General features: G+C 31.2%; 2 protein-coding genes and 1 non-coding gene across 5 annotated transcripts; 2 read left to right on the forward strand and 1 right to left on the reverse strand.

Annotated features, from left to right (window-relative positions):
* The first annotated feature begins 4365 nt into the window (after positions 1-4365).
* On the forward strand, positions 4366-5808 carry LOC108331104 (uncharacterized). The gene has a single exon (XM_017565730.2). It carries the CDS (start codon positions 4622-4624, stop codon positions 5651-5653), a length of 1032 nt encoding a protein of 343 aa, XP_017421219.1. The 5' UTR covers positions 4366-4621; the 3' UTR covers positions 5654-5808.
* Positions 5809-21138: 15330 nt separating this feature from the next.
* LOC108329872 (uncharacterized methyltransferase At1g78140, chloroplastic) lies at positions 21139-25098 on the reverse strand. Of its 3 annotated transcripts, none has more exons than XM_052875830.1 (9): positions 24711-25098; positions 24501-24604; positions 24264-24404; positions 23910-23994; positions 22700-22893; positions 22457-22568; positions 21961-22068; positions 21727-21759; positions 21139-21420 (listed from the first exon to the last, which is right to left on the reverse strand). In XM_052875830.1, the coding sequence occupies exons 1-9, from the start codon at positions 24882-24884 to the stop codon at positions 21280-21282; spliced, it is 1092 nt and encodes a 363-aa protein (XP_052731790.1). In that variant the 5' UTR covers positions 24885-25098; the 3' UTR covers positions 21139-21279. The 3 variants fall into 3 exon arrangements, with proteins under 3 accessions (XP_052731790.1, XP_017419718.1, XP_052731791.1); XM_052875831.1 differs by having other exon boundaries at positions 21283-21420; positions 21727-21779; XM_017564229.2 differs by lacking the exon at positions 21727-21759 and having other exon boundaries at positions 24711-25093.
* Positions 24977-25049, forward strand: TRNAK-CUU (transfer RNA lysine (anticodon CUU)). The gene has a single exon. It is a non-coding gene; the product is annotated as a tRNA-Lys (tRNA).
* Positions 25099-27328: the final 2230 nt, after the last annotated feature.

Below are 27328 nucleotides of genomic sequence, written 5' to 3' on the forward strand. Positions count from 1 at the left end.
AATGATGAGAATTGGATTTGTTTGCGATTCACGTTGGAATCGCAGAAAAGAAGATAGTTACATTGGGGTGGCATTGCTTAAACATAGGCTTGAGATCCAAGTTAGGGTTGAAGTAAAGGCTTGGAGTGAGAAGACGGTATAAAAATAAGCAAAGTAAGGCTTGCCACTCAAGTATCCTAACTTTTATTACATAGTTTAAGGTTTGCAGAGACGCACATGCAATATTTTACGTAAAGAAAACCCTGCTAGTCATGTGATCCAAGGTCATTGCAAACCTGCTATGGCTTCCATACATACTTTCAGTTTAAGCTTTTGCTGCTGCTTAATAGGTAGGTATTCAATGTTTCATATTTGAGTAAACATTTCAATTTTCAAATAAACATTTGATTAGATTACACATTATATAAACTTTCCTAATCAACAACTAAAGTTAAATGAAATTAATTTCTTTTAGTGCAGAGATCACGACAATGTTAACTTGTTCTGCCATTAAAAGTATCTATCAGTGTATTTTTATGTGTTTTACAATCTTCATCATTGTTAGCGTTTTTATCGTACTTTAAATTTGGAATGAGTATAATTAATTTACTTTCTCTGTGTACTATAACATTGACCCAAATGTCGCAATATTCATTGCGTTATATTCCGATCATACCATTAGATCATTGCGAAAGAAAACTTGTGAGAAATCCTGCAAAAGAATTTTCAAAAGGAAATATATTTTAAGAAGAAAAAATAAAACATGCATAGATAAAAGAAATAAGCAATGGTCAAGAAGATGATGGAAGATGAAAACTGCCTCAGATAATGATATTTATAAAGAGAAAGACAAGTGGGAGGAACAAACAAACCTCGGTGACTGTTATGGAATAACAGACAACGATGATTGAGCTAGACTATAGTGGTTTTTGTTTTTATTTTTTTCTTCTCATTAACTGAGGTCATGCTGTGACTCGTATATCTCTTACATATGAAGCATTTTCTTAGCTGGATCTTTGTGGTATGTTGCCAAAGTTGACATTCTGTATGTTTTCAAATTCTACAATAATACTATGACAACAGTTATATACTACAATTTTTGAATGTTCATTAATTGTTTATACAAAATATAAATTGCAACGCTTAGTAATAAGTTTTATTTATTGTTATCACGAAAGATATTTTATTAATTAAATAACATATCATAATGAATTCAAATTATTTAAGTTTAGAAATTTAGAGAACTAAATGTGATGTTAAACTTTTATACAGAACACAATTTTACATTGACTAAATTATGAGGATTATATATTTAAGTCAAATAACAATAGAAAAAACAAGTATGCTCTTTGTGTTGGCAATAAGACCAATATCGCAAAATCTTAACTGAAAGGTGTCTAAATTTATTTTTATTTTGGAAGCCCAAATTAGAAAAAAATTATGCGGGCTTTGAAGCCCTGAAAGTAATCAAGAAAGCATGTCAGCGTGGTCAACGAAAAGATTGAATTATGGGCTGACCAAGAACTCAAATCAAACCCACGAAATTCTTGTAGCAAAAGCTCCCTTAGGCCTTGTCGTTTTATGGTAGATATTTGCAGGGAGCCAGATATAATAAAATTACAATAACAATACCAATGCCTTGTTTTATATTTTCTGTAGGACAAGTAAATTTGAACATGATATCTTGTATAAATTAATCAAATTAAAAAATAGTAAATTGAACCATAAACAGAAGCTAACTCTCAGATTACTTTATGATATCAATTATTGGTAACATTCAATTCCTAAATTACTTATTAAAATGTACAATATATAAATTTTAACATGATTTATAGTTTATCAGACATATTATACTTCAAACCACCTATAAATATTAATTACAACCCCACCGTACAAACTTAAATAAATTCAAATATAAAATAAAAACTTAAAGTGTTTCAAAAGACCCATCCGAATTATTTTAATTGGAATAGGATCAATATAAGATTCAAATCAAGAGGGCTAAAGAAAAAAAAAAGCTTAATAAAAGATATGAAATAAGTTTGGCAATTTAATAATTAAATTATTATATTATTACAAAACATCAGTTTACACTAATTTTGAAAATAAAACAATGTAAATATTAAAGAAGGGAGAAAAAATAGTACTGACCACTGAGGGAAAAGTAGTACGAAATATGGCTGGGGTTTTATGGGTAATCTTGTGGACCAATTATTGAAAACCATGAGTTGTCCTCATTATTGATAATCTTGACTTTGGGATAGGGTTGGTACTATAGTTTATTTTTCATCTTGCTCACCATTTTTTTTTATTTATTAAATATTTAATCAAACTTGTTTATGTGATTTTTAATTTAATAACTTTGATTCAACATTTGATTACTAATTTTAAAATTATGATTATTTCCATCATATTTCAAACCTTCAGAAATTATCGTACAGAATAAAATTATTGATTGAGAAAATTTTAATCGTCACATGTAACACCCACAATAAAAAAATAATAATTAACATAATTCCATAAACACAATTTAAATATACAATAATAGGACAAATACTTGTATTAAATATCTCCCAATATCCCTTCCCTTTCTTCCCGTGATTTATATGTAAACCCAATTACTCTCCATTAATGACCTCTCCTAATTTCTATTAGATATTATATATAATATATCGATAAAGGGAGTAAAATGTTAAAAGAGAGAAATATTAGTTGTAGTTTTATTAAACTGCAGGAAGTTTCAGAGTAATTTATCTAGAAAATATTTACAGAATGATAAATAACTAAAGATATTATTTTGAATGGATTAATCCTCCTCAGTGAAACTATATATATTGAGATTTTTTTTATATTAAAATATTACAAGAATCTAAAACTAAATTGCCTGACTTGTTTTTGAATTTAAGAAACATAATATAAAAACTATAATTTATTTAAACTTACATCATAAATAAGTAAAGAAAATCTTAAAGGTATATCTATATATATTAAAAATATCCACACACACCATATGAGCTAAAAAGTATGAGAGAAAAGTATTCAGCTGAAACCATTTTTGGGATTCTAAAAAAGGTGTTAATTGGTGGTAATGGTGAAAATGAAGCATAATTTGAAAAGGCAAAGGAGGTGATAGTCTTGGTTTTTTGAGCTTGCTATATCTAACCCTGCTTTTCTTATGGTTCATTTGGTTCAACTTTCTCTTTCACCACTTTCTGTTCCTTCTATTTTCTTATAAAACAAACCAGTTATTTATTTTCATACATCCCTTTTTCTGGTAATGTTTCTTCCTCTTATATATGCCATCTATTGTTTTTTTTTCTGTGTGTTTCTTTATTAAGTGATTAATGCTCCTCAATTAATGGGTCTTAAATGATATGTTTTCTTTGCTTCATGAATAGAGATAGTTTTGCATTCGTTTGGGTTTATATATAAAATAAGAGAAATAAATATATAAAATCAGTAAAATTGGAATTAAAAATAAAATTGATATTTTGTTGGTTTTGTTTTATTGAATTTTACACTATCATCCAGTTGCACAGCAATTGCTACATGCTCCTAAAATTTGAATTATTAAGTGTGTTTTTTACTTTTATAATAACTAATCTAAAAGTATGCAACAAATTCTATTTAGATGGTAGTGTATGAAAACAAACTATATTTCATACAAAATGTTAAGTATTCATTTTCTTAACATGATTTTTTCTAATACATTGTTAGCTGTTCACTAAAAAGGATTCGAAAACACATAATTATGTGTTACTCCGTATTAAATATATCTCATGGTAATTTTAAAACTTTTAATACATTTTAACCAACAAAAGAATGTCCTACATTATTTAAAAAACTACAAGGAAAAGATACAATATATTCCAAGTGGTGCAACAATTTATGATAAAAATGTTAGTGTTGGAAAAAAGTCACAGACTTCACTAGAGAGGGCTACCTAATACTTCGATCTCTAATCCCTTAACCTCAACTAGACTAATATTTTAGTATACAATAAATGTCACATTATTTTAGCCATCAAAGTAGAAAAAAAAATTATTATAAATACTTTCTTTTAATCCATGAAAATCTTTTTTAAATATAATATTTAATTAAAAAGAATTACACGGGGATAATATTGAAATTGGATATGAATATAAGTTGAAGTATAAGGATAGTATATCCAAAGATTAGATATACATGACTTTTTTTTATTTATTTATTAATGCTTCCAAGTAATAAGAGAGGATTAATAAGAGGTATCTTGTTAAGTAAAAGGGTGGATAGTTGCAAAGATTTCACACCAGATGTCGACATTGTTTTGGCTTTTTTACACCTCTCTTTCTCTCACTGTCCCTCTCACATTCACATCGACTTTGACCTGTGGCCAGCCACCGGCATCTCTTTTATCTCTACTCCAATGCCGACCCCACCCATCATCTTCATCTTCTAAATTAGAAAAAGCTTAAATAACCTTTTCTCTTCTTTCATTTCCTTCTTTTTCCTTCCCTCAAACCCTAATTAACGTCTATATGCATACTTTCCTTTTTCCTTTTTTCAGAACCCCGATTTCCCAATTCGATACACCTAATTCACTGCTCCACTCTTCTTACTATTTCAATTCATTTCTTCTTTAGTTTTTCTTTTTCGCTCAAGAATGGATTCTGGTAACAGTGGAAGCATCTCTTCCAGCGATGAAGAATACGATTCATCATCACACGCTGATCCATCCTTCCTCAATCATTTTGCTTCCATCTCCCACCCCCAACCATCCCTTGTTCCTTCTCACCCCTCAATGTTTGATCTCTCCTCAACCTACCTCCATGCTCTCTCACAATCCAACCCAAACCAAAACCCCCACAATTCCTTCTTAAACATCGACTCCCTTGCCCAAAGATCTCAATCCAATTGCACTCTCCCCGAAACCCTTCCATCTTCTTCATCAGCCACGCCAGCAATAAACCAATGTTTGCCGGCTCCTCAACCCCTCTCGTCACCACCACAAACCACCAACCTCGTACGCAACTCCAAGAAACGAAGCAGAGCTTCAAGGCGTGCACCCACCACCGTTCTCACCACCGACACCACCAATTTCAGATCCATGGTTCAAGAGTTCACTGGAATTCCTGCACCTCCCTTTTCACCTTCCTTCTCTCGCCGCCTCCCTCTTCGCTCAAACCCTTTGCTTTCAACTTCTTCAAGGACCTCCTTACACAACAACGCCACCATCAGTCTTTCTCCTAATAATAACTCCATTAACTACCAGCTACTTCCTGATCTGTCGTTACCCTATCATCCCCCACAGAATATCATGCAACATCACCCTATTCCCACATTCCACCCCTCTTATTCTCTTCAACCTCTTGTCCCTGCAGGGTTTGGTGCAAAGTCTCTATTCATGCCCGCTCTTGATGCGCATGATCTGGTGGTTGCACAGGGTCATGAACACGTGGTATCTGAGGGCATGCTTCAGAGGAGTGGCGGTGACGGTGACTGTAGAGATGGAAGCATAGTTGGAGGAGGGAGAAGAGATTCGTTTAGGTGCTTGGATGGGAACAACTATGGTGGGTGTAAGCTCAACATCTCGGTTTCTGCTTCGAGCAGTGTGAACCATGAGAAGAACTTGGAGAATGGTAATTCCCCTAGGGAAGGTGCCGTGGAAGCGTGGATTTGTTCTTCTGATCAATAGGATCTCGCGTGTGTGAGAGTAAACAGTATACTCAACAGGTGAATCATTGCAGCGTGGAATTTCATACACTGCAATGAATTAAGAGCGTCATCATGATGATGTTGATCCTAGTGGTGTAATGTTGGTGGTTAGCATTTGCAGCTATCATTTTTTTTCTTTTCTTTTGTTTTTTACTTTAATTTTTTTATATTGTTCAAAATATAGGTGGATAGGGTGAGATTAATTTAATTTCATAGTATAAGGAGTATACTATATATATATATATATATATATATATATATATATATATATATATATATAATATTTATATATATACATACTCCTGTTATTTGTACTTCATGCTCGTGATATCTTTCTTTAGTGTTGGGATCTAAAACTAATATTATTACAAGAATATTAGTTTCGCCCACATGATCGTACGCATGATTAGATTCGATTATTTAATAATGGCCCTATACTAAAAGTAATTATACATAATGATAATCTTATTATTATGAATAATAATGATAATGGGATGATAATTTATTATCTTCATGGACTATTTTTTGAATAGGGTTGCGAATAGAACTGATAGCTAAAAATACTAATGATGAGGTAAAAATGTACAGATTAGTAAATTTTAGATACTAATATGAAATTCTTTGTGCTTTCCATTGGTAACTATGACAGTAATTACCGTGTGATATGCCACAAAAATATAGCCAAGCATTTCTTTTTTAACAAGTTGATTTTATATCGTAAAAAATAGAAAAACCCTAGCACAGGGTGTGTGCTAAAGTCCAACGTAGAATGTCTGATTTATAACATGTGATATAGAGTTCAGTTGTTGTTATATACGGTCATCATTCATTATAAAACGAACTAAACTTGGTTTAAATTTCAAACTTAGTTACTTCAAGCGGAGAAAATAGTATATTGTAAGGATAATTTGTAAGTTGATGTGGTAGGCATTTAAAATGTGTTTAATATAAATATTTGTATTTAACCCAACATCATATTTGAAACTATATATATATATATATATATATATATATATATATATATATATATATATATATATATATATATATATATATATATATGAGATTAAAAATAGATTGGATTTAGTTCAACTTCAGAAGGCTAATTTAAAGAAAAGGATCTTTAGAATGATTATTTTAGCTACATTTTTAGGCGAGCCATCGTTACTATCATTACCAATTTAAATAGATTAAAGTATAAAAATTAACAAAAAAAAATCATGAAAAAAAGGTTTATTGAATCAACACCCGTCATTTTTATAAATATGGTATATCGAAATTCAAGACATTAAAATTAAATTCAAATTAGGATTTATTAATGGCTATAAGATTATTAAATTTTAGTTTATTTAGAAACAAGTGACAAAAGATTAAAAAATAAAATAAAATTTAAATTTATAAAGCAGCATTTGAAAGAAATAAATAATTATACACTGGAAAAACTATAATTTAATATTTTAAAAGCGGAAGACCTTAAGTATCTTTACATATCACAAGCATCTTTTGTTAGAGGCAATTATGTTGAAATTGAATAAAACTATTATGTATCATGAAATTCTTTCACCAAAATTCTTTCACTCAAAAATTTCAAAGTCTGATATTACTAAGCTAAGTGAATCGATTCACATATTTCTTAGTAGCCGCGAGATCAAATGAATCATGACAACGTAAAGAAAATAAGAAGTCACATAAAGGGATATGGATATATTATAAAATCTGATGATATACATCTTGAACTATTGATTACCGGTAGAACCCTTTTCTACTTATTGCTTATCAAAATTTAAAAATCCTAGTTTGTTTGTAAACAAAGAAATGGTTGTTGGACTGAGTTCTGCCTTGTCTTTTAATGAGCTACGATACGAAGCACCTACCAAGAGAATGATAATGGTATTTATAAACGAAACTAGCAAATATTCTAACGTACTATTATTAACAGTATTTCATTAAAACCTTAAAATAATATGACTTCCATCTTTGTTTATAATTTATAGTTTCGTATACTTCAATGAATGTATTTGCATGTTAGCATTTGTGAGGTGAAAGCTATTGTTGCGGCGGTAGCAGGTTGCAAATAACGCCGTTACTGTAAGACTCTCTTCGTCGTTGTGGTCCAAATGCTACACTTTTGACTTTGGCTAGAAATACTTTGTTGGCTTATGATCCCTTAGAAATAGCAGTCTCAGTCATAGGCTGATTATAAAATTTATATTTCAGATCTCGATAAGAAATAAATTCAACTTTGTTTTATCTTATTTTAAAATATTTATAAATAATGCAGTAGATGTTAATGTTGAATGTTTCTTAATATCTTTAACTAGAACAATTACCCTTGACTTTTTTAACTGCTAAATAAAAAACAATGTTCTATTTAACTTACATGACTAAGTGGGCTGAACCAAAGCAGCTGGTCAGTCAGTCCGTCAAAATTGGGTCATGGAGAGTTTACCTTTTATACTCAAATAAAAGATTAGCATCTTCCTAATCGAATTAGTGATGTTTTTAATTTAATTTATAACTGGTGTTGGTCTACCGGCTGTAATAAATTTTTAATTATAAAAATGGGGAAAAAGAATTGTGACCGACACAAGTTGACCAAAAAAAATACATTAATGAAAATGTTTTTGGTGTTGTTTTAAATTTAGTGTGCTGTTGAGATGGTAAAAGAAGAGTAATGCATTGAAACAAAATGTTAATTCACCAACGCTTGCATTTTGCAATATTGTAAATTTGTTCTACTCAATAAATATAATAAATATAGAGACCTCTAAAATAAAATATTTAATGTGTTATTCCTTTTTCTTTATTATCTCTTATTTAATATAATATTTAAGTATTATTTCTATCACTAGTAAAAAAAGAGATTTAAACTCACACATTATGCTTTGGTTTCATCAAAACTGAAGCGTATCAAAACACGGTGACAATATTGTAATTCTAAACACATTATATACCTCGATTCTCAATCAACTGCGGCCTAAACCGCATACTGCTTCGGTTCCTAGAGCTAACCGAAGCATATAAGCTTTCAAAATTATCAAACTCTGACCTTTCAGCTGACAACTTTTTTGGAGACAAAGATACTACCTCGGTTATCACTCAGAACCAAGGCATATTGATAAGTGTGAAAAAGAGTTGTTTTTACACTTATAAATGATCTCGATCTTCTAATTATTCATGTTATTACTCAGTTAAATGTTGTAATAGGAAGTAGATTGTTATGTAAATTATTGTACAGGAAAGGATGTATAATGGGGAGTCTGTCAGCCAATTCTCGCATAGCGCAAGCCAAAATTCGCACTATCAGGAAACGGAAATTCGCATAGCGCACCAATACTTGTGCGTTGTGCGAATAACATCAGTTGAGAGGCAACAGTTACAAGAAATTCGCATAGCGCACACACACCTGTGCGCTGAGCGAATTAATGAAGTTAAGTGGCTTTAAAAGACGTGACAGAAAGGTAGAAACCATCTTCTGACACTAGAAAATAGCGAGAAAAATACTAAAGAACTCAATAGACGATCAGGAGACCTTTCAAGACATCAAGACTTCACTTTCTGCAAGGAATTGCTGAAAAGAGTACGTTTGAGATGTCTAGGATATGCTAAATTTTCTGTTCATTGGAATTGGTTGTATGACGAAACATTAATGTAAATTTCCTATGCAATATATGTTTTTGTTCTTATTCTTTTCTTGACTTGCTTTTGATTATACGGAAGTATTAATCTCTTTAAAAGTTTTATTATACTGGAAAGTATTTTTAGAACCAGAAACGTAAGAAAAGAAACTAAAAGTAACTACGCTAGGAATAGTTTTTGTGCTTTTGGTCATTCTCAACATCTGAAGTCAATGCAAAATTATCTGATGAATTAATTAAGGAATTAATAATTCAATAGATAATTTTAGAACTTGTTTTAAGGAATTAAACCAATATACTCTCAAGTGAATGCTTGAACAGAGAATATATGTTGTCCAAAATTTTACTGTAATGTTAGTCAAAGACCAATTCTAGTGATCTTTTATCGCATTTTTCAATCTTAATTTTTTTACGTTGTTAATTTCATGCTTAATTCCAAATTGAAATCACAAATGTTATCATTAGTAATTGATCTTGATAAATAATTTTAATTGAATAACGTAACTCAAATTCCCTTGGGAGAACGATACTCTTTTACTTATTCACTGTATTACTTGAAACAATTTGGTATACTTGCCAAAAAGTTATCACATATATGCCTGCTCTTCCTGCCAAACGTCTGCACTTCCTGCCACGTTGCCCTGCTGCCACTGTGATGAAATGACTAAAGAATGATATTGCCTCGGTTCTCCAGTCAGCCGAGACAGTATAACCTGCTAAAAAGCAACTCCCTCTAAACATTCTACGTTCTAATGAATAAAATACAATAAGATACTGTCTCGGTTGATTGAAACCGAGGCCATAAAGGTTTTTCTGCCTCGGGTGGGCGGCTAACCGAGGCATATGGCTCAATTTAATTTAAAAAATTACATTTACTGAAATGTTTATGCATCGGTCTTAGGAATAGCCGAGGTAGTAGGCTCTTTCTGATTCGGTTATTTGGTTAACCGAGGTAATATCTGGAGTTAAAAGTCCAGAATTGCTAAGTGTTTCGTTCACGCGTTATTTCTTCTTCTTCCTCTGTGCCATTGCCATTGTTCTTCCTCCACCACTGCCCACTTCCCTCGCCGCCCCAACCCCTCCGCGGTCGTCGCGCTTCCATCGGCGTTCTTGCCCCCGCTTTCATTTCTTCTCCTTCACCCTCGTCGTGCCTCAACCTTCCGCGACTCTGCCTCCATCTCTCGCGCCTCAACCTTCGTCGCCGCCTCACGCATCTTTCTCCTCACTGGCAACAACATCTTCATCGCGGTGCCTGCGCCTACGCCTCACTCGCAGCCACTCTACCTTTGTCGTCTCACCATGGTTCTCCTCCTACCCGTGGTAAGTATTCTTTGTTGCCACTATTTTAATTTTTTTTTCATTTTCAGATTGATTATAGTAGCAATGGTAGTTTTTGTTGATGATAATCTGGGAGATAGAGGGTTTAGCAAAATGCATTAAGAATATTAAAATTAGGTGAATAAAATTTTAAATTATTTATGTTAAATTACTTGATAATGTAGATTGATATATATATTTTTGAATTAAGGATATAAAAATTAAGGGAATAGAATTTTGAATTGTTTGTCTTAAATTGGTTGATAATGTAAATTGGTTTATATTTTTTAATTAAAGATATGCAAATTAGAAAATAATATTTTGAATTGTTTGTAACATTGGTTGATATGGTGCTAAAATAAACTTTAAGGAGGTTAGGAATCATGAGACTAATTAATGTGTTGTTTGTTTTTTTCTAGATATTATATTTTTGAGGTGAGGGACATTCTTCATTGTTGATCGACTTTCACGCTCCTAGGTTCTTATTTTTAAATTTTTCCTTTTACTATGAACATGTAATTATTAGTTTGCTTGAATATATTGTTTGGTTGAATATATTGTTTGTTTAAATATATTGCATGTTGCATATGTAATTATTTGTTTGCTTGAATATATATTGTTGTTGACAATTAGCCTTAGTTTTCCGTTTGAGATTCAATACAAAAATTATTTACTATCTCCAGATTTTTTGAACAAACGTACTATTTACAAATGAATAGAGGAGATGGTAATAATAATTTACAAGTATTGAATATTGAATTGTTCGGTTGGACAGTTTAAGAAGAGTAATAACTTTTTCATAGTTTATTAATACATATCTATTTTAATATACATGCCATAAATTTCATGAAATTTTGCAGTTGTGTTTTGTATTGATCTTCGGGTGCATATTTGATTGTGATTTATAATCACTTTCATTTCGTGTAACCTGAAGACCAATGCGAAATGTTGAAAAAATTTCGTGAAATTTTAGATATGTTGTTTAAAATTGATATGTTTAATAAACTAAAAAAAGTGAAACTTCTTGAATGGGATAGGGTCACACCTTGAATATGAAAACGATCAAAGTGATCATTCAAGATTATTGAAATTGTGTAAATAATTTCAGTAAACATGCGTACGGATTGAGGGTGGATTAATTTACCACGCATCAACACTAAGTATGAGAGAGGGGTAGAAGAATTTATAAAGTTTGCGCAACATAATGCGAGTACAAGTGGTGATGATGAAGTCAAGTTCAGATGTCCCTATGTGAACTGTTTGAATGGGAGGAAGTTGAACGCAATTGATATTAGGGAACATCTTATCTGTGATGGTTTCATACGAAGTTATACAACATGGATATGGCACGGCGAATTAACAGACTTTCCAACTGTCTCTCCAACTGAAAATGTATATGATTCCGCCATGGATATGGAAGATCGACTAGAAGAAGAAAACTTAGAGGACATGATCCACGATGTTCGCGCATAAGCTTTTGCCCAAGCGCATGTGTATGAAACGATGTCCACTGATGCAGAGACTCCTTTGTATGTCGGTTCAACTAAGTTCACACGGTTGTTAGCGGTATTAAGGCTCATGAATTTAAAGTTGACCAATGGATGGACTGATAAGAGTTTTACAGAATTGTTGTCGTTGTTGAATGAAATACTGCCAAATGGAAATACATTACCCACTCGTAATTATGATGCAAAAAAAATTCTTTGTCCGATGGGTATGGAGTATAAACGGATACATGCATGTCCGAATGATTGCATATTATATAGGAATGAGAATGAAGTTTTAAAAAAGTGTCCAAAATGTGGGTTATCACGATACAAGTCAAGAAACAACAGTGAAGATAGTGGTCACACAAAAAAGAATGGTTCTGCTTTGAAAGTAGTTTGGTACCTTCCACTCGTGGCTAGACTTAAGCATTTGTTTGCGAATCCCAAAGACACTAAACATTTGGTTCCATTCCAATGATGTTACTTAACATTTTATAATTATGATGATATATTGTAGTGTAATAGACAAATGAGGTCATATGAATGTGGTTACTATGTCATGTTTTGGATGATGACCATTATTCGTGCACATTACACCAGTGGATGGCAAACGGTAATACTTAGATTTGAATTTTATTTTCTCTATAGTTTAGATTTCATATACACTAATTGAAATCATTGTGTTTTATGCAAAGATTCAATAGGACTGCTCCAATTCCAGAGAAGTCACTTCAACTCGTGAGGAAATCACTTGCTAAATATGTAATTCAATTATATAATAGTATGTAGTAGATATTAGGATATAGTAAGTAGTAGATATTATGATATAGTAAGTTCTAAGTTTATGTTTCTAAGTTGTTTTATGCTTTTGTACGTTATTATTAATTTAACTTTGTACATTGCATTGATTTATGCTTCCAAGTTGATTTATGATTACATTGGATTGATTTATGCTTCTAAGAAGTTGACTTATGATTACAGTGAATGTATTTATGTTTTAATATAATTTTCATTCAAAATATACGCTTCTGGATTATTTTGGACTGTTCTGGCTGTAAAATTATATGCAGGTCTATTTCTGCAGTTGGGAATATAACATAAACATACCTGATTTAAAAAAAACAGGGGAATATGCCTCGGTTAAGACCATAACCGAGGCAGAAAAGCACCCTACGACATCAGTTAACGTCACAACCGAAGCAGAAAAGTTGGCGGATGAAAAAAAAACAAAAAAAAGACTCTACTGCCTCGGTTAGTGCCCCAACCGAGGCAGTAGAGAGGGACATACGGCCTCGATTCAGAGGGAACCGAGGCATAAATTCCTGCGAAAAAAAATTAAAAAAATTAAAAAATATAATGCTTCGATTAGCTTTGAACCGAGGCAAAATCCTACCCTTATATGCCTCGATTCAGAACCGATGCCAAAAGTGGTAGACTTTTTGTCTCGCCCTGATATGCCTTGGTTCAGGAACTGTTGTCTATTGGTTAAAATAACCGCTGTCGTTTTACCTGACTGCACTAGTGTATATAAATATGTTATTTTTATTAGATTTAGTATTTATTAATAGAGAGAGTAAAATAAAAGTCTTAATGAAAATATAATAATTCGGTCAGATAAATAAAGTATCTATCATATGAAGACAAACAAGAAAATAGAATGACTCTTGAGCCTAGAGGATGGAGATAAAATTTGTTTCCAACCATTTTCCTTCAAGGTAATATATGCTTAGGGTTTAAGACAAACTTTCAACCGTACATGATTTCGAATATGATTAAGTATGCAAATGGAAAATTGTCTAAAACTACAATTACTCTTTTGTTTTTACTTTGTTATATCAATGTTCATTTATTTGGTATACACACCTATGCAAAAAAAAAAAAAATTCAAATATGTTTTATTAATTTATCGACTTCTAATAATCACATGTTTCTTTTGCATCACTCTAGAATTAATTTAAACAATTTCAAATTATCTTTTGTATTTTGATAATGACTAAGATCAAACAAATATGATAATCTCTTGTTGATTATGATTGTCTCTTTCTACTTCAATTAATAATTAATATTATGGTCAAACAATTATGATCACTTCTTGTCAATTTCCAACTACTTCAATCAACAATTAAAACCATGATCGAACGATTATGATCATATTTTTTTTTTGTTAATTTTTAGCTACTTCGATCAACGAGTAAGATTATGATTAAATATTATGGTCATCTCTTGTTGATTTTCAACTACTTCGATCAATAATTAATATTATGATTAGATAATTATGATTGTTTCTTGTTGATTTTCATCACTTCTATCTACAGTTAAGATCATGATCAAATAATTATGATGATCTCTTCATGGTTTCAACTATTCTAATAAACAATTAAGATCATTATCAAAGGATTATGACCTTCTCTTGTCAATTATGAATTTCTTATACTTTGATCAATGATTACGATTGTGATCAAATTATTATGATCGCCTCTTGTTGATTTTAGCAATTTTGATCAATGATTAAGATCGTGATCGATGATTATGATCGTCTTTTGTTGATTTTGAATCTCTTCTAGTTTGATCAACGATTAAGACCGTGATCATACAATTATGGCTTATTGTCGATTTTCAACTTCAAAATACACCTTTATTTGCAACATTCTTTATGCCTAATAAAAAACCCTGCAAGAACAAAAAAACAATTGTAGTAAAAATGACGATTGATAATATTTCATGTTAAATGTTTTCTAGATGACTCCTCTATCAAACGATTCTAGTTGATAAGTCTTCCTTCCAACTTTACATACTCTAATAAAGTCTCTACATCTTAATGATAACTTTTTTTGTCATCAGATTTGCTTCATCTCCTTTGTCTTATGACATTGTCTTCCTATTTGTCCTTGTTCATTAAAAGAATGTCATCCGTATATATAAAAAAAAAAACAAATTTTTGAGGGATTCTGGATAGTCTTCTTGTAGCAAATGAAGTAGTGAAAGAAATGAAAAGAAAAAGAAGAGTGAGATAATAATAAAGATAGACTATGGAAAAACATATATAACTCGGTTAACTAGGATTTTTCTATTATTACATGATGAGTAAACTTGGATTCTGTAACAAATGGATTGGATGGATACGATCTTATCTAGAATGATAAACAATTTTTGTATTGGTGAACGAGAGCCCAACCTAATAATGCAAACCAACAAGAGTCTTAAGACAAGGGGCCTCAATGGCTCCATGCTTATTCCTTATAATAGCTTAGGAATTAGTAAGATTAGTGAGACAAACTACTAGGAAAAAATTGTTTGAAGGTGTGGTATAGTAAATAGGAAGGATGTAGTGATTAATTTATTGCAATTTATTGATGACACACTATTCATATGCGAACCCAAAAATAAAAGTATTCTCATAATAAAATCTATCTTGAAATGTTTTAAATTGATATTTGGATTGAAGTTTATTTACCACAAGAGTAGGATTGGTGTTGTAGGGAGTGAGGAAGCATTAATGGAGAATTTTTCTAAAATACTTAACTACATATGAAAATGCCATTCAAGTACCTAGAATGACAATTGGGAAAATCCAAGAAAACAAAAATTTTGGGATGGGGTGATGGAAAACGTGAGGATTAAGTTGTCTAAAGGTGACATTTTCAATTTCAAATTGTTCATTTTTAAATTGAAACCAATGTCCTATTGAGTGTTTAAAAACCTTGTGGCTTAAGACAACTTAAAAAAAAGGAGAATTAGAAGATAAAACATTTGGATGGAAAGGTTAGAGAAGCAGATTGGTGTAGGATATATGAAATACAAGGAATACTGGAATGCAAGTTACTGGCCAATAATAAAATAGATTGGTAAAAGTGCAGGAAACATGTATATTACAGTGCGATATTTGTGTATTGTTTAGTCTTGTTGTAGATATTAAAAAATACATAAATGAATGCAATGGTACACCTATACAAGCCAAGTCTAACAACCTGGGGACCATTGGAAGTTGGAATTTGTTGCTTCCAAATTATTATGTCCGAATAATTTTTAGGGTAACAACGGGAGTTGGAAATTACACTTGAATTTGCTGCTAATGCATTAACTCAGAGCATGCATCGGTACTCAGTTACAAACAATATTCCAGACACTGACCCATTAATAATAGGGCTCAAAATTTAAGCTCTTCAAGTCTAAAAATGTAATTTGACTGTATTAGGATAAAAAATAGGGTTGTATTTTATATAACAAATTTATGGGTTATATAGGGAGTTTGATAACGGTATGTGCACACATTACTTTATTTGATTGTAATATCCATGCCAACTACGAATATTTTATATATGAATTGAGACACCCTTAACGTCTTCTGTACACACATAAATATAAAAAAACAAATTAATAAAAAAAAGTGTGCCGCAACACCAATTTTACTTATCTCATGATAAATGCCAAAATGTTGTAACTATAAAAAATTAATACCGTTAAGTTAAAACATTCCGTGTTTTATGTTTTTCTTTTCATTATTCCTCTTTAACTTAGTATTTATGAATTATTCCCATATGAATATTTTATTTTTATTATCTAAATTCTTTGTATTATTAGTAAATATATTTCTTTAATTTTATATGTTTTAAAGTATCTTTGGAATAATTTGTTTTTTGGTAAAGATTAATATATTTTTAATTTATAGTTAAAATGTATTCAAAAATATAAATTTGTTACACTAACAAATAAATAATGTATGTGCAATTTATGAGTGTTATTTGATAAATTTAATTAATAATAAAGTATACATTTAAAATAATATATAAAAAAGTACTTGTTAATTCTTTCCTAAACTTTTCCCTAAGTAATTATCAACCATTTCTGTGGCTCCTTATCACCTGCTAACTCTGTTATTAATTGATAATCCAATACGAAATAGATAGATGTTGGACCAAACAACTTCAATTACATAAATAAAAGTTAAAGTCTATAAACCAAAAGGTCTTTAAATGCAAACATTCGCGGTTTAGTAATTTATTACATTATTAAAAAGTTATAGGAAACATTTGTAAGTTTTTAAAAATATATTTTTAGATTATGTAAAGTTTGTTTGATATGATAAGTTGTTTCCTGTTAAGTTTGTTTCATATGAACAATTTGGGAAATAAGAAATTTATAGATAAAAATATTAGTATATGGTTTATTCTCAAACTTGACAAATAATTTTTTCATAGCAATCAAAGTTGTATCGTACGGCCAGACGGCTGTACCGCAAAAGAGAAACGGTTTGTCTCTCCCACTTTAACCTCCAAATTCAGATTAAGACGAAGACATATAATATAGATCATCCAACCACGTATGAGTAAAGACCGAACAGAGAGAGAGTGCAGCAGTAAAATACTTCTTCTTAAGATATGCTAAAAATCGAGATTGAGGGTAAATATTTATTAGTATAATGAGTTGAGATTGGATCGACTCCATCGTCTTAGACTCATCTCAAAAACTATAAATAAAGATAAAAAAAAAATAGGTAAATGATTATATTTATTGTGAATTTAAAACTTTACTCTGACTCAGTCTAAATTAATTACTAAGTATTGTTTCATTCGATTTAAGACGTAAATGAAAGAAAACTTAGACTAAAAACAAATACAATAATCCAAACAGCTAAAAAGTAAAAGTGTGAAGGTGTATTTTGTAGAATTACTCAACCCTACGTCTGAAACAATACAAAATTATTTAATAGTTTTATAACATGTTATTTATAAATATATACAAGAAAGTATATTAATTATTACAATAAATAAAGGATAGAGTGAAATAATATATTAAATTAAGAGATATATCTCGAGTGAAATAACGTCACTCAATAATATTCTCTAGGAAAATATTTTTTATTTAATATCTTAGGTATACTTCTTATAAAAAGATAATTGTTGTAACATTATCTTCATTCATGTGTGAAACAAATAGTTTGAGCAACATATTCATTATTATTTAAGTGACTGGATGCTTAAACTTGGAAATTTAACACCAGTATTTATTACTGAAATTTTTTTAACTTGAACAAGATTAACTTGCTTAAACGAAATATTCATATTAATGACACCATAAAACATTACCAAATTGTTAAATTTAAGTACTTAATAATTTAACAAATCCCATACATATATTTTTCAACTTATCAAATACAATTAGATATTTTTTAGAATTTCATCATATCCCACCCATAGTATTTGTTGTATGGCAGCAATTTAAAGTATTTCTTGTCCTCATACAACTTCTAAATTCTCGTCAATTCACCTTTATGCATTCAAATTCCTACTGAACTCAAGTTATCATAAAATAATACACATAGAATCAAACTTTCTATATTGCGAATCCAAGTCATATCAATGTATATACTACATGGATATAAAACCAAAAGTTCATTTAAATTTTCAACTTCAACAATGACAGATTCCACCAACACGACAACTTATTCAAAACTTTCAACAAAAATACGAAATTTCTTTTTCATAACTAAATACTATATTTTATTTTTAAAATGGTGTTTTTCTCATTTCCATGTGCAATTCTCCCATTCTATTAAATCTAAAAGAATGTAAAACAAGTCAAAAATTCATAATATAAAAAGAGTGACTTAACTTCCCTTACATTATAACAATTTGGAGATTTATAAATTAAGAAATTGAAGTGAGACACTTCCGAATCCCTTGTTTAGTTCAATATTTAGAATCTATAAGAAAACACACTTTAAATCTCAAAATGCACTTAAAAGAAGAAAAGTAAAATTTCATATATCATGATTTTTCTCAAACACTTGTATGGCTCAATCTAATAGATAATCAAATAGAAAGAAGAGATAAATCAGAAAAACTTAACTTTATTTTAGTCTACATATATTAAGATTTAAATTTTAAATCCAACTCAACTTTATAAAATTAATTTATAAAATAAAATTTATATTTACTTATTCACTTATATATTATAGATTAGTTTTTTCTTCAACAATAATATTTAAGAGTAATAATTAATTGTCATTCTTAAATTTAAGAAGTGAAGCAAAGTTTAGACTTTGATTTTGGAATTAGTAAGAGATATAGAAAAATAAATTTAAAGAATAGGGATGTGTTTCTCATTAAGAAAGGACACTTTAAACCTAACTTAACCCTACAAAACATGTGTGTAAGGTGAGGTTTGCACCTTACTTATATATTATAATTTGATTTTATTTATAGGTGGGACTTTTAATATTTCTATATTTTTTTACACATAAAGAAAACAAATTCCTTCTCTTTTTAAATTTCTATTGACATTCTTTGTTGGATAAGTTTACATCTTTCTACTTTGTTTTTAAACTCTAATACAAGTTTAAACTTATGTCATTAATATTATTCCTTCTGGGCTCATTTATCTATCACTTATACCAAACGATACGTATAATACACAATTAACAATAATAAAACTATTATTATTATCATCTAGAAAAAAACATGTACTCAGTAATGCTTGTATATTCAATTTTTTATTATGTTATCCTTTTAATGAATTAAAATTTAATATTTATATTCATTTTAATTTATATTTTTTTAATAAAAATATATGTATTCTTATTTCTTTATTTGATACGTAAACTATAATTTAATCTGAAGAACATATAAATTACAAATTTTCTTGAAAAATGAGAAAATACGAAGAATAAGTGCATTGTAATGTTTAGTTAATAGACAATTTATCTTTACTAATTTAACATTATAATTTTGAAATATATAAAAAATAACATAACATATATACATAGATAAATGCGATTATATATTATTATAGATTATAAACTATTATTGATAATAGCATAAGAAGAGGAGAGAAATGTGAGTCTCACCATTTTAGAATGATTGTTGCAGAAGACAGAGTAGAGAAATGGAGAAAATCCTTTTCTGTAGCAATGGTGATGAAGATCACCCTCTCACCTCCCTTCAACTTGTTATTTATCTCTTAGATTTCATTATTCTCCTTTTTGGTCACTAAATAAAACAAATCAAATTAGTTTGGGAACTGGACCACTTATTTCTCCCAAGCCAATTATTGTTCTCTACTTCTTTCATGAAAGTGGACACTCCCACAAATGAATATTGTTCTCGGGTTTTTCATGAAAAATTATTATTTACAGAAGAGACAGTGGAATAAAAGGAGAAAAATATTAGGAAAGAAATGTTTGTTTATTTAAAAGTTAAATTAAAAAACAATTAAAATAAATAATCATTCCTTCAAAGGATGTTAATTCAAACATTATATTAATTTTATTGTTAGTCTGTATAAATGATGAGAATTTTTAATTTTAAACTTAATTTGGTCTAATGAATGTTCTAATATCAGACAAAATAATACATCTAAACAAACAATAAATTTTGTTAAAATAAATTTTAATTCATAACTTTGATATTATTATAAAAAATAAACTTTAAATCTAATTCAATCTTACAAAATCATAAAATAAGATTTACAATTACTTAAATACTCTAATTTAATATTATCTTTGTATTAGACTTTCAACATAAGAATAGAGAATGTTATAGACCTTTTACTTTTTTACCATTGATTCTAAAGTTTTGTGAATGTTTATTTCCATCTCCTACGTATTGTTTTATTGTATTTTACTAAAACTAATTCCGTTTCACCAAAGAATTACATAAATCTCACCAATTTTTATAGGTACCTCAAGAAAAATTATTGACCAACAGTTTAGATGATAATAAATTATAATTATGTATTTTAAAACTGCACGAAAAAAAATTTGGTGCCCACAATTAATTCGTAGAGCTTTTAAGTTACTGATAATTTAAACCTACTCTACATATGAGAAGTTTTTTGCTGTTATAGAGGTTATACCGAGTACCCTTTTTCCAACGATCTACCCTTCTCGGATAATTTACAAACGTTAACAGTATCAGTGAAACATTGGGCATTTGCTCCGTTGTGGTTAGCAACAAATATTTTGCCGGATTTACCAGATAATCCATCTTCTGTAATATGGTTTGATTATGGTGAAGCCTAATTAATTACCAACTCAAACCACAAATTTAATCAGATTAACAAGCATCATTTTGTCTGCTTACATTTGAAAATTTTGATCATGGAAGATATACAGGCTTCAGCATAATGTGTTCAAGGCAGCAAACAGAGCACCCGAAGCTCAAACTTTAACTGGGCTTTCTAGCAGAGATCATCACAAAAGGCCCATTTCTAATGCATTTAAACCCAACCAGCCCACACGCCCTGCAGAGATCTTCAAGCTCACGTTCAGAGAGAAAGCTGTAGTTCCCAGATGCTTGCCTTAGAGTCTGAAACGTCAAACAAATATTCTATTACTCAAAACTTATAGAAATAAAAATAAATGATAAAAGTTGACCAACAAACATTCATTTTAGTGTCTGAAAGATTGAGTTGACGAAAATTTAACCCTGTCATGGAATCTGAAATAAAAATCATTCTTCCACGCACAATCGAATACTCTAGATTGATATCTTCTCATATCATTAAGAAACTAAATTACCACCGACTTCCTATAATTGAGAAACTGAATTGAAGCTAGCAGATCCAAATTAAGGAAAAAAGAAACAAAAACAACTAAGCAAAGAAACTCTTACTGATTTTATCAATTCAGACGGAGCACGCCAACACTTGCACAAAAAATTTCAAGCTAAAAAATTTTAGAGAATTATCACCAGAGAACAGATTTATACAATTTGTTTTACAGCAAAGAGAAGAAAGAGAAGTGAGGAATAAAATGGTTGATATAAAGGAGGCACAGATAAGAAACTAATACTGTAGTAAGCGTCGTAAAAAAATGTTGTAAAAAAAACATTATTTAAAATTAATACCTGCCGTAATATACTTCGAAATGGGATAATAGAAAAAGGACCATCAAGTATGTAGGTGGTTGCAACAAATACACCTCCAGGTCGTAAAACACGACTTATTTCAGCAACCTGTTAAAATAGATTACATAAAAGGAAAGTGAAGTCACAGAGTGATGGAAGGCATGCCCATCTGACTAAACTAGGCATACTACTAAGTGATAAATCGGCTGAAGTAATTTATCCATAATATAAAGGTAACCCTTGAAAAAATTGCTTATATTTAAAATCTGCTAGCATGATTAACATTCTGAAACATGTTCTTGTAGTTGTTGACACAACACTGCATACACGTTAAGGGATTCCATTTACTACTTCAGATTAATATAAAAACGTTGTAAACATCTCAAAAACCATGGCTAAAGAATTTATAATTTTCCTCAAGCCACTGTCACAGGTATTTGAAACAAATGAAACATTGTCTGCAAAATCCAAACATAGAGAATAGTTATTCACTTACAGCTGCCAATGGTGAAGGCCAACAGTGTAGAGCAGCGCCAGCATGCACAGCGTCAATAGAATTAGAAACAAAGGGGAGCCTAGATATGTCTGCTCTAACCAAGATTAAGTTCCTAAAACATAAATATTAACTAAATATAATTGTAATATGAATAAAAGATGGCTTAAATAGTTCTCTTAGAACTATGAATTCAAAAGTTAGATATAATAATTTCTAATCAGTTTAGAAATATAAACTGAGTACTCTTTTGGGAAGTTCTCTTCCTGCTGAATGAATTCATAACATTGCTGTAACATGTTTTCCGAGTAGTCTAGAGCAACAACAAAAGAAAAGAGTTGACTTTTTGCGAATAATCTTGAAAACAATCCACTTGCACAACTAGCATCAACTATATTTCCTCCCAATACGGGTTTTAGGAAACCCTTCATCAATTCAAACTGCAGACAAATTAAGTAGAAGGCGTGAATCACTGTTGAACAACACACGAGCATAAAGAAGTCATACATTAACAACATAATTCCAATATAAAAGCACATAAGACAATAGAAGACAGATTCGTTAGTATTTCAAATGATTTTATCTTATATTTTGCACACCATATCCAAATTAATATTCTTTCCACCAATCACCCAAAGTTAAACAAAACAAATTGATTGGTATAGCTCTCTGGACATACACGAGCTAAGGGTGGGCACATTGGCTAATGCTCTCTGACTGATCTTAATCTCCTCTTTAGAAGATAGTGCAAAACTTTCATTGTGTACCTTGAACAAGAGTCCCTAAAAGAAGCATTTAATCAGGTGGCATTATGGATTTGAATAGTTCAAGGCTTTTGTGGAGTTCTGTACAAGTTACGGAGGCTTTGCACCTCTTCTAAGGAGATTAAAACCAGTGATGATGTTAACATTGATTTTCTCAAGAACACAATACCAAACATGACAGAAGGCATTATTATCATTGTTGGAACGTCCATTAGGCCCAATGTCTCACCTCAATATATTTTGCTTCCTCATTGAAGCAAGTAAACCACCAAAGGTTTACAAACTAAACAATCCTTATTTTTATTACAAAAAAGGATGTGTAGCTTCCATTCACAAATAATTAAGTTTTAAACTTGTGTATGAATTACACAACAAAATTCATTTTATATAAATTGAATGCAGTAAGCCCTCATGGTTATCGGATATTTTTATATACATGATATGATATGCCTACCAAATAAATTCCAATAAATCTAATTCTAATCAAATGTACTTACAATTACAAATATCTTAATTAAATAAGAAAACAAATAATAAAATATAAAAGAAGAATAAATTTTAAGAGATCATCTTAGATACTCTAAGAAGATATCACCGGATATTTTTCATATTTTCTAACAAAACAAATTAAAAGAAATAATATGGGTTCATTAAGAAGGAACTGTTATTGAGAACTGGGAAATTTAGTTAACCTCTTTCTCAGGACCTGGAAAACCACCCCACACAGAAAAGGTTTGACGCCAGCCCCTCTCATAGAGAAATGATATCAGTGGCACCCTGATTCAACAAACAATCAGTATGCATATAAGTGGCGAATCGACTCCACAGCATATACACAGCACAACAACTATACTGTTAAGTCGCTGAGTGCCATTATTAGCAAACTAATATTCATATGCATATGATATCTATCTTCAGATAGTAGGACCATGACTTAAAGGAAAACAAAAAACCATTCTCTAAGATCATCAAATACAACTAAAGATTGATCATGAACAATAAAAAAAACTTCATATGAAAAAAAGAATGACAGAGAACTAGAATGCCTGAAAAGCTCTGTGGAAAATGGCATCGTATCACCGTAGCTCTTAGCTCCACCTGTTGCGGTGAGATCAATGTGAGTTTGGTTACCAATATATGTTTTCTGACATGTCCCACATTGAAAATTAGACCCGCTGATTGTATCTCTGCATAAAAAAAAATTATCACAATGAACAAAAGACCAGAAATGACAAACGCATACCTATAGCGGAAGCAAATAATCGATTATTAAATAAACTCACACGGAGAAACCAGGACCACCATTCCATGTCAAGGAATCATAACACACGGGACAAGCCAACGGGTTGCTGCTATTCCTCACTTCCTTTTCAACTACGACGGATTCCTAAACAAAAAATTACGTTCCTCACGCAAGTGTTTGACGATAAGTGCTGACGAAAATTAATATGTACGTCAAAAGAAAATTCAATAGGAGAGAGAAGAAGCGTTACCGTTGGATTGGTTTCGGTGTCGATGACGGCAGTAGAAGAAGCACGAAGTCGAATTGAAGGAGGAAATCGAAGCTTTGCAGCGAAATGAGAGCGTGAGAAGAGGCGCGTGGGGGTGAACGAAGAGAGTGGTGGAGAACGCGTGTACATAATGGCAACTGCTCCGCCTATTGCCATTAGGCAGCACCAGCAATAAGAAACGAGAAGAATGGATTGAACAGCATAGAATAATCTACGAATTCTTAGTAGCTTCAATTATTTTGTAAATTGCCCGTCTAGCTCAGTTGGTAGAGCGCAAGGCTCTTAACCTTGTGGTCGTGGGTTCGAGCCCCACGGTGGGCGTTTTAGTTTTAAAAACTTTTGCTATTCCAAATTTCCAATTTCTGTTTCTTTGTCTCTCTCGTCTTCATCCACCTGCCAACATATAAATTAGTAATATCCCTTCCATCGAACTCTTACACAGCACAAACACGATAATGCTTTCATTAGTACATTTGTTTTTAAATTGCGTTCAATTATTAATTGATGTCTAGTTGTTTCCATTGATGTCTGTAATAATCAACGGACAAAATATATTACATTTTTATAATATTTTATTCATATATATTGTTAAAATAAATATGTTTTGAATTGTAACCTTTATCAATTTATTGATATATTTTTTTGTTTTGCTTATTTTATAAATTCGTTGATTTATATATCAATAAAAATGCTTTTATTAAAAAATATCCAATAAAGTGGTACCGAAACTTTTTTATTCAGAATATGTTATTTGAGAGAAATTATAATAAAAATAAACACATATATAATTAGTTTATCGTCAGTTTTTGATGCTGAATATAGATTATGGTTTGCACATATGTTGAGTTTATGTGACATCCCAAAAATACAGTTATAACTATAAATTTAGAAAAATCACATTTAATAATAATCTCAAACAGTTTTACACTAAAAGTTTAAAATTTTGAAACAAACGAACGCTCAAGGACGAACGCTCAAGTGCAACTTCAACAATAATGACGAGCGCTTAAAACCGCACGTCTCCACAAGAGTTACAAGTGAATAAACCGGACGTACAAGAAAGCTGACCGAACGGTTTACAGAAACAATTACCGAACGGTCGAATTTAAACTTAAACGAAAGCAAGAGGTGGTCGAACGACCACTCAGTTCAACAAAATACACTACTGGCAGGGCGGTCTCACTGCTCGGTCTTCACTTCCACATCTACCAGATTCTCTTCTTCCAGTAACTCTTCCAAACGCTCATCTCCCTCTGCTCACATCCACACGGATGATCATTGCAATGACAAGACGGACGTACAAGAACAAAGGACAACACAAGGAAAACGAAAGGGTAAGCTTACGTAATTTAACTCATGCATCAACATACAATTTCAGGTAAATAATTCAACATACATGCCTATCTCAACATACACATTCATTACATAACAGCCCACTTTAACGTACTCATTAAATGAAACTCAACACGACTGACTGTCCGGACTGTATGAACTCTGTGTAGCTTCGGTGTTCATGCACCCGGGTGATGTAGTAACTGGAACTCTCATCAGCTGCCACCCGAGGTTAGTCCTATCTGTCAAAATAATCACCAGGACTAGGACCTCCTGCCGTTCCCACACATGACGTACCCCCCTCTACGTGAGGACGAGTACTCACGGAACATCAGGATGAACAACCGGATAAGCTTACCACATTCATACATTATAACTCTTAATAATCAAGTTCTGAGTCGTTCCTCCTCGGAACGCTCTTTCAAACGTCACAATTTTCCATTCATCTCTTCATCACTTACTATTCATCATCATTTACTATTCATCATGTACTGTTCATTAATCTCATGTACTGTTCATTGGACGAACGCTATTTGGTGGGAAAAGAGAACGAGCGCTCAAAATGATACCGAGCACTATTCGGACGAACGCTCAATTCAAAACCGAGCACTATTTGGACGAACGCTCAGTTGGAGACCGAGCACTATTTGGACGAACGCTCAATTCGAAACCGAGCACTATTAGGACGAACGCTCAGTTGGAGACCGAGCACTATTTGGACGAACGCTCAATTGAAAACTGAGCACTATTAGGACGAACGCTCGAGTTCGAGCACTATTTGAACGAACGCTCGAGGCCGAGCACTATTTATGACGAACTCTCGGTATGAAACCGAACGACACTTTGAGCGTACGTTCAGTGTAAGACCGAACGCTATTCTGGGCGAACGTCTGGTGTAAGACCGAACGTCCAGTGACTCAGATTGATAAATCTTGAAAATAAACTAAGAGAAGTTTGGAGAAGTAGTACGAACGGGAAAAATGCACTGTTACATATATATATACAAGTACACAAAAAGAAAGAAGTTTATCAAACGTACAAGATTCAACAGTGCCAAACCGAACGCTCAAACAGTGAGGACGTTCGTCCTCGACCAGGATTCTACCCAGATGACAGAATCCCATTTCTATGATTTTTGCCAACAAAACCGAACGGTCAATGACCGTTCAGAACGAACGCACAACATCTCATGGAAGGTTCATTTCTCATAAAATCAAATCATCTCATTCGTTCATATCAACCCAAACTCTCAATTTCATATATTTCAT

This window comes from Vigna angularis, chromosome 4 (assembly GCF_016808095.1).
Source record: "Vigna angularis cultivar LongXiaoDou No.4 chromosome 4, ASM1680809v1, whole genome shotgun sequence".
NCBI classification, from domain to species: Eukaryota; Viridiplantae; Streptophyta; class Magnoliopsida; order Fabales; family Fabaceae; genus Vigna; species Vigna angularis.

Coding starts and splice junctions, on each gene's coding strand:
- LOC108331104 (XM_017565730.2), top strand. CDS start 4,622: ATGGATTCTGGTAACAGTGGAAGCATCTCTTCCAGCGATGAAGAATAC.
- LOC108329872 (XM_052875830.1), bottom strand. CDS start 24,884: ATGGCAATAGGCGGAGCAGTTGCCATTATGTACACGCGTTCTCCACCA. Junction 22,069..22,456: donor GGCCTTCACCATTGGCAGCT/GTAAGTGAATAA, acceptor CTATTTTAACAG/GTTGCTGAAATAAGTCGTGT. Junction 21,760..21,960: donor TTCGAAGTATATTACGGCAG/GTATTAATTTTA, acceptor TTTTTGTGCAAG/TGTTGGCGTGCTCCGTCTGA.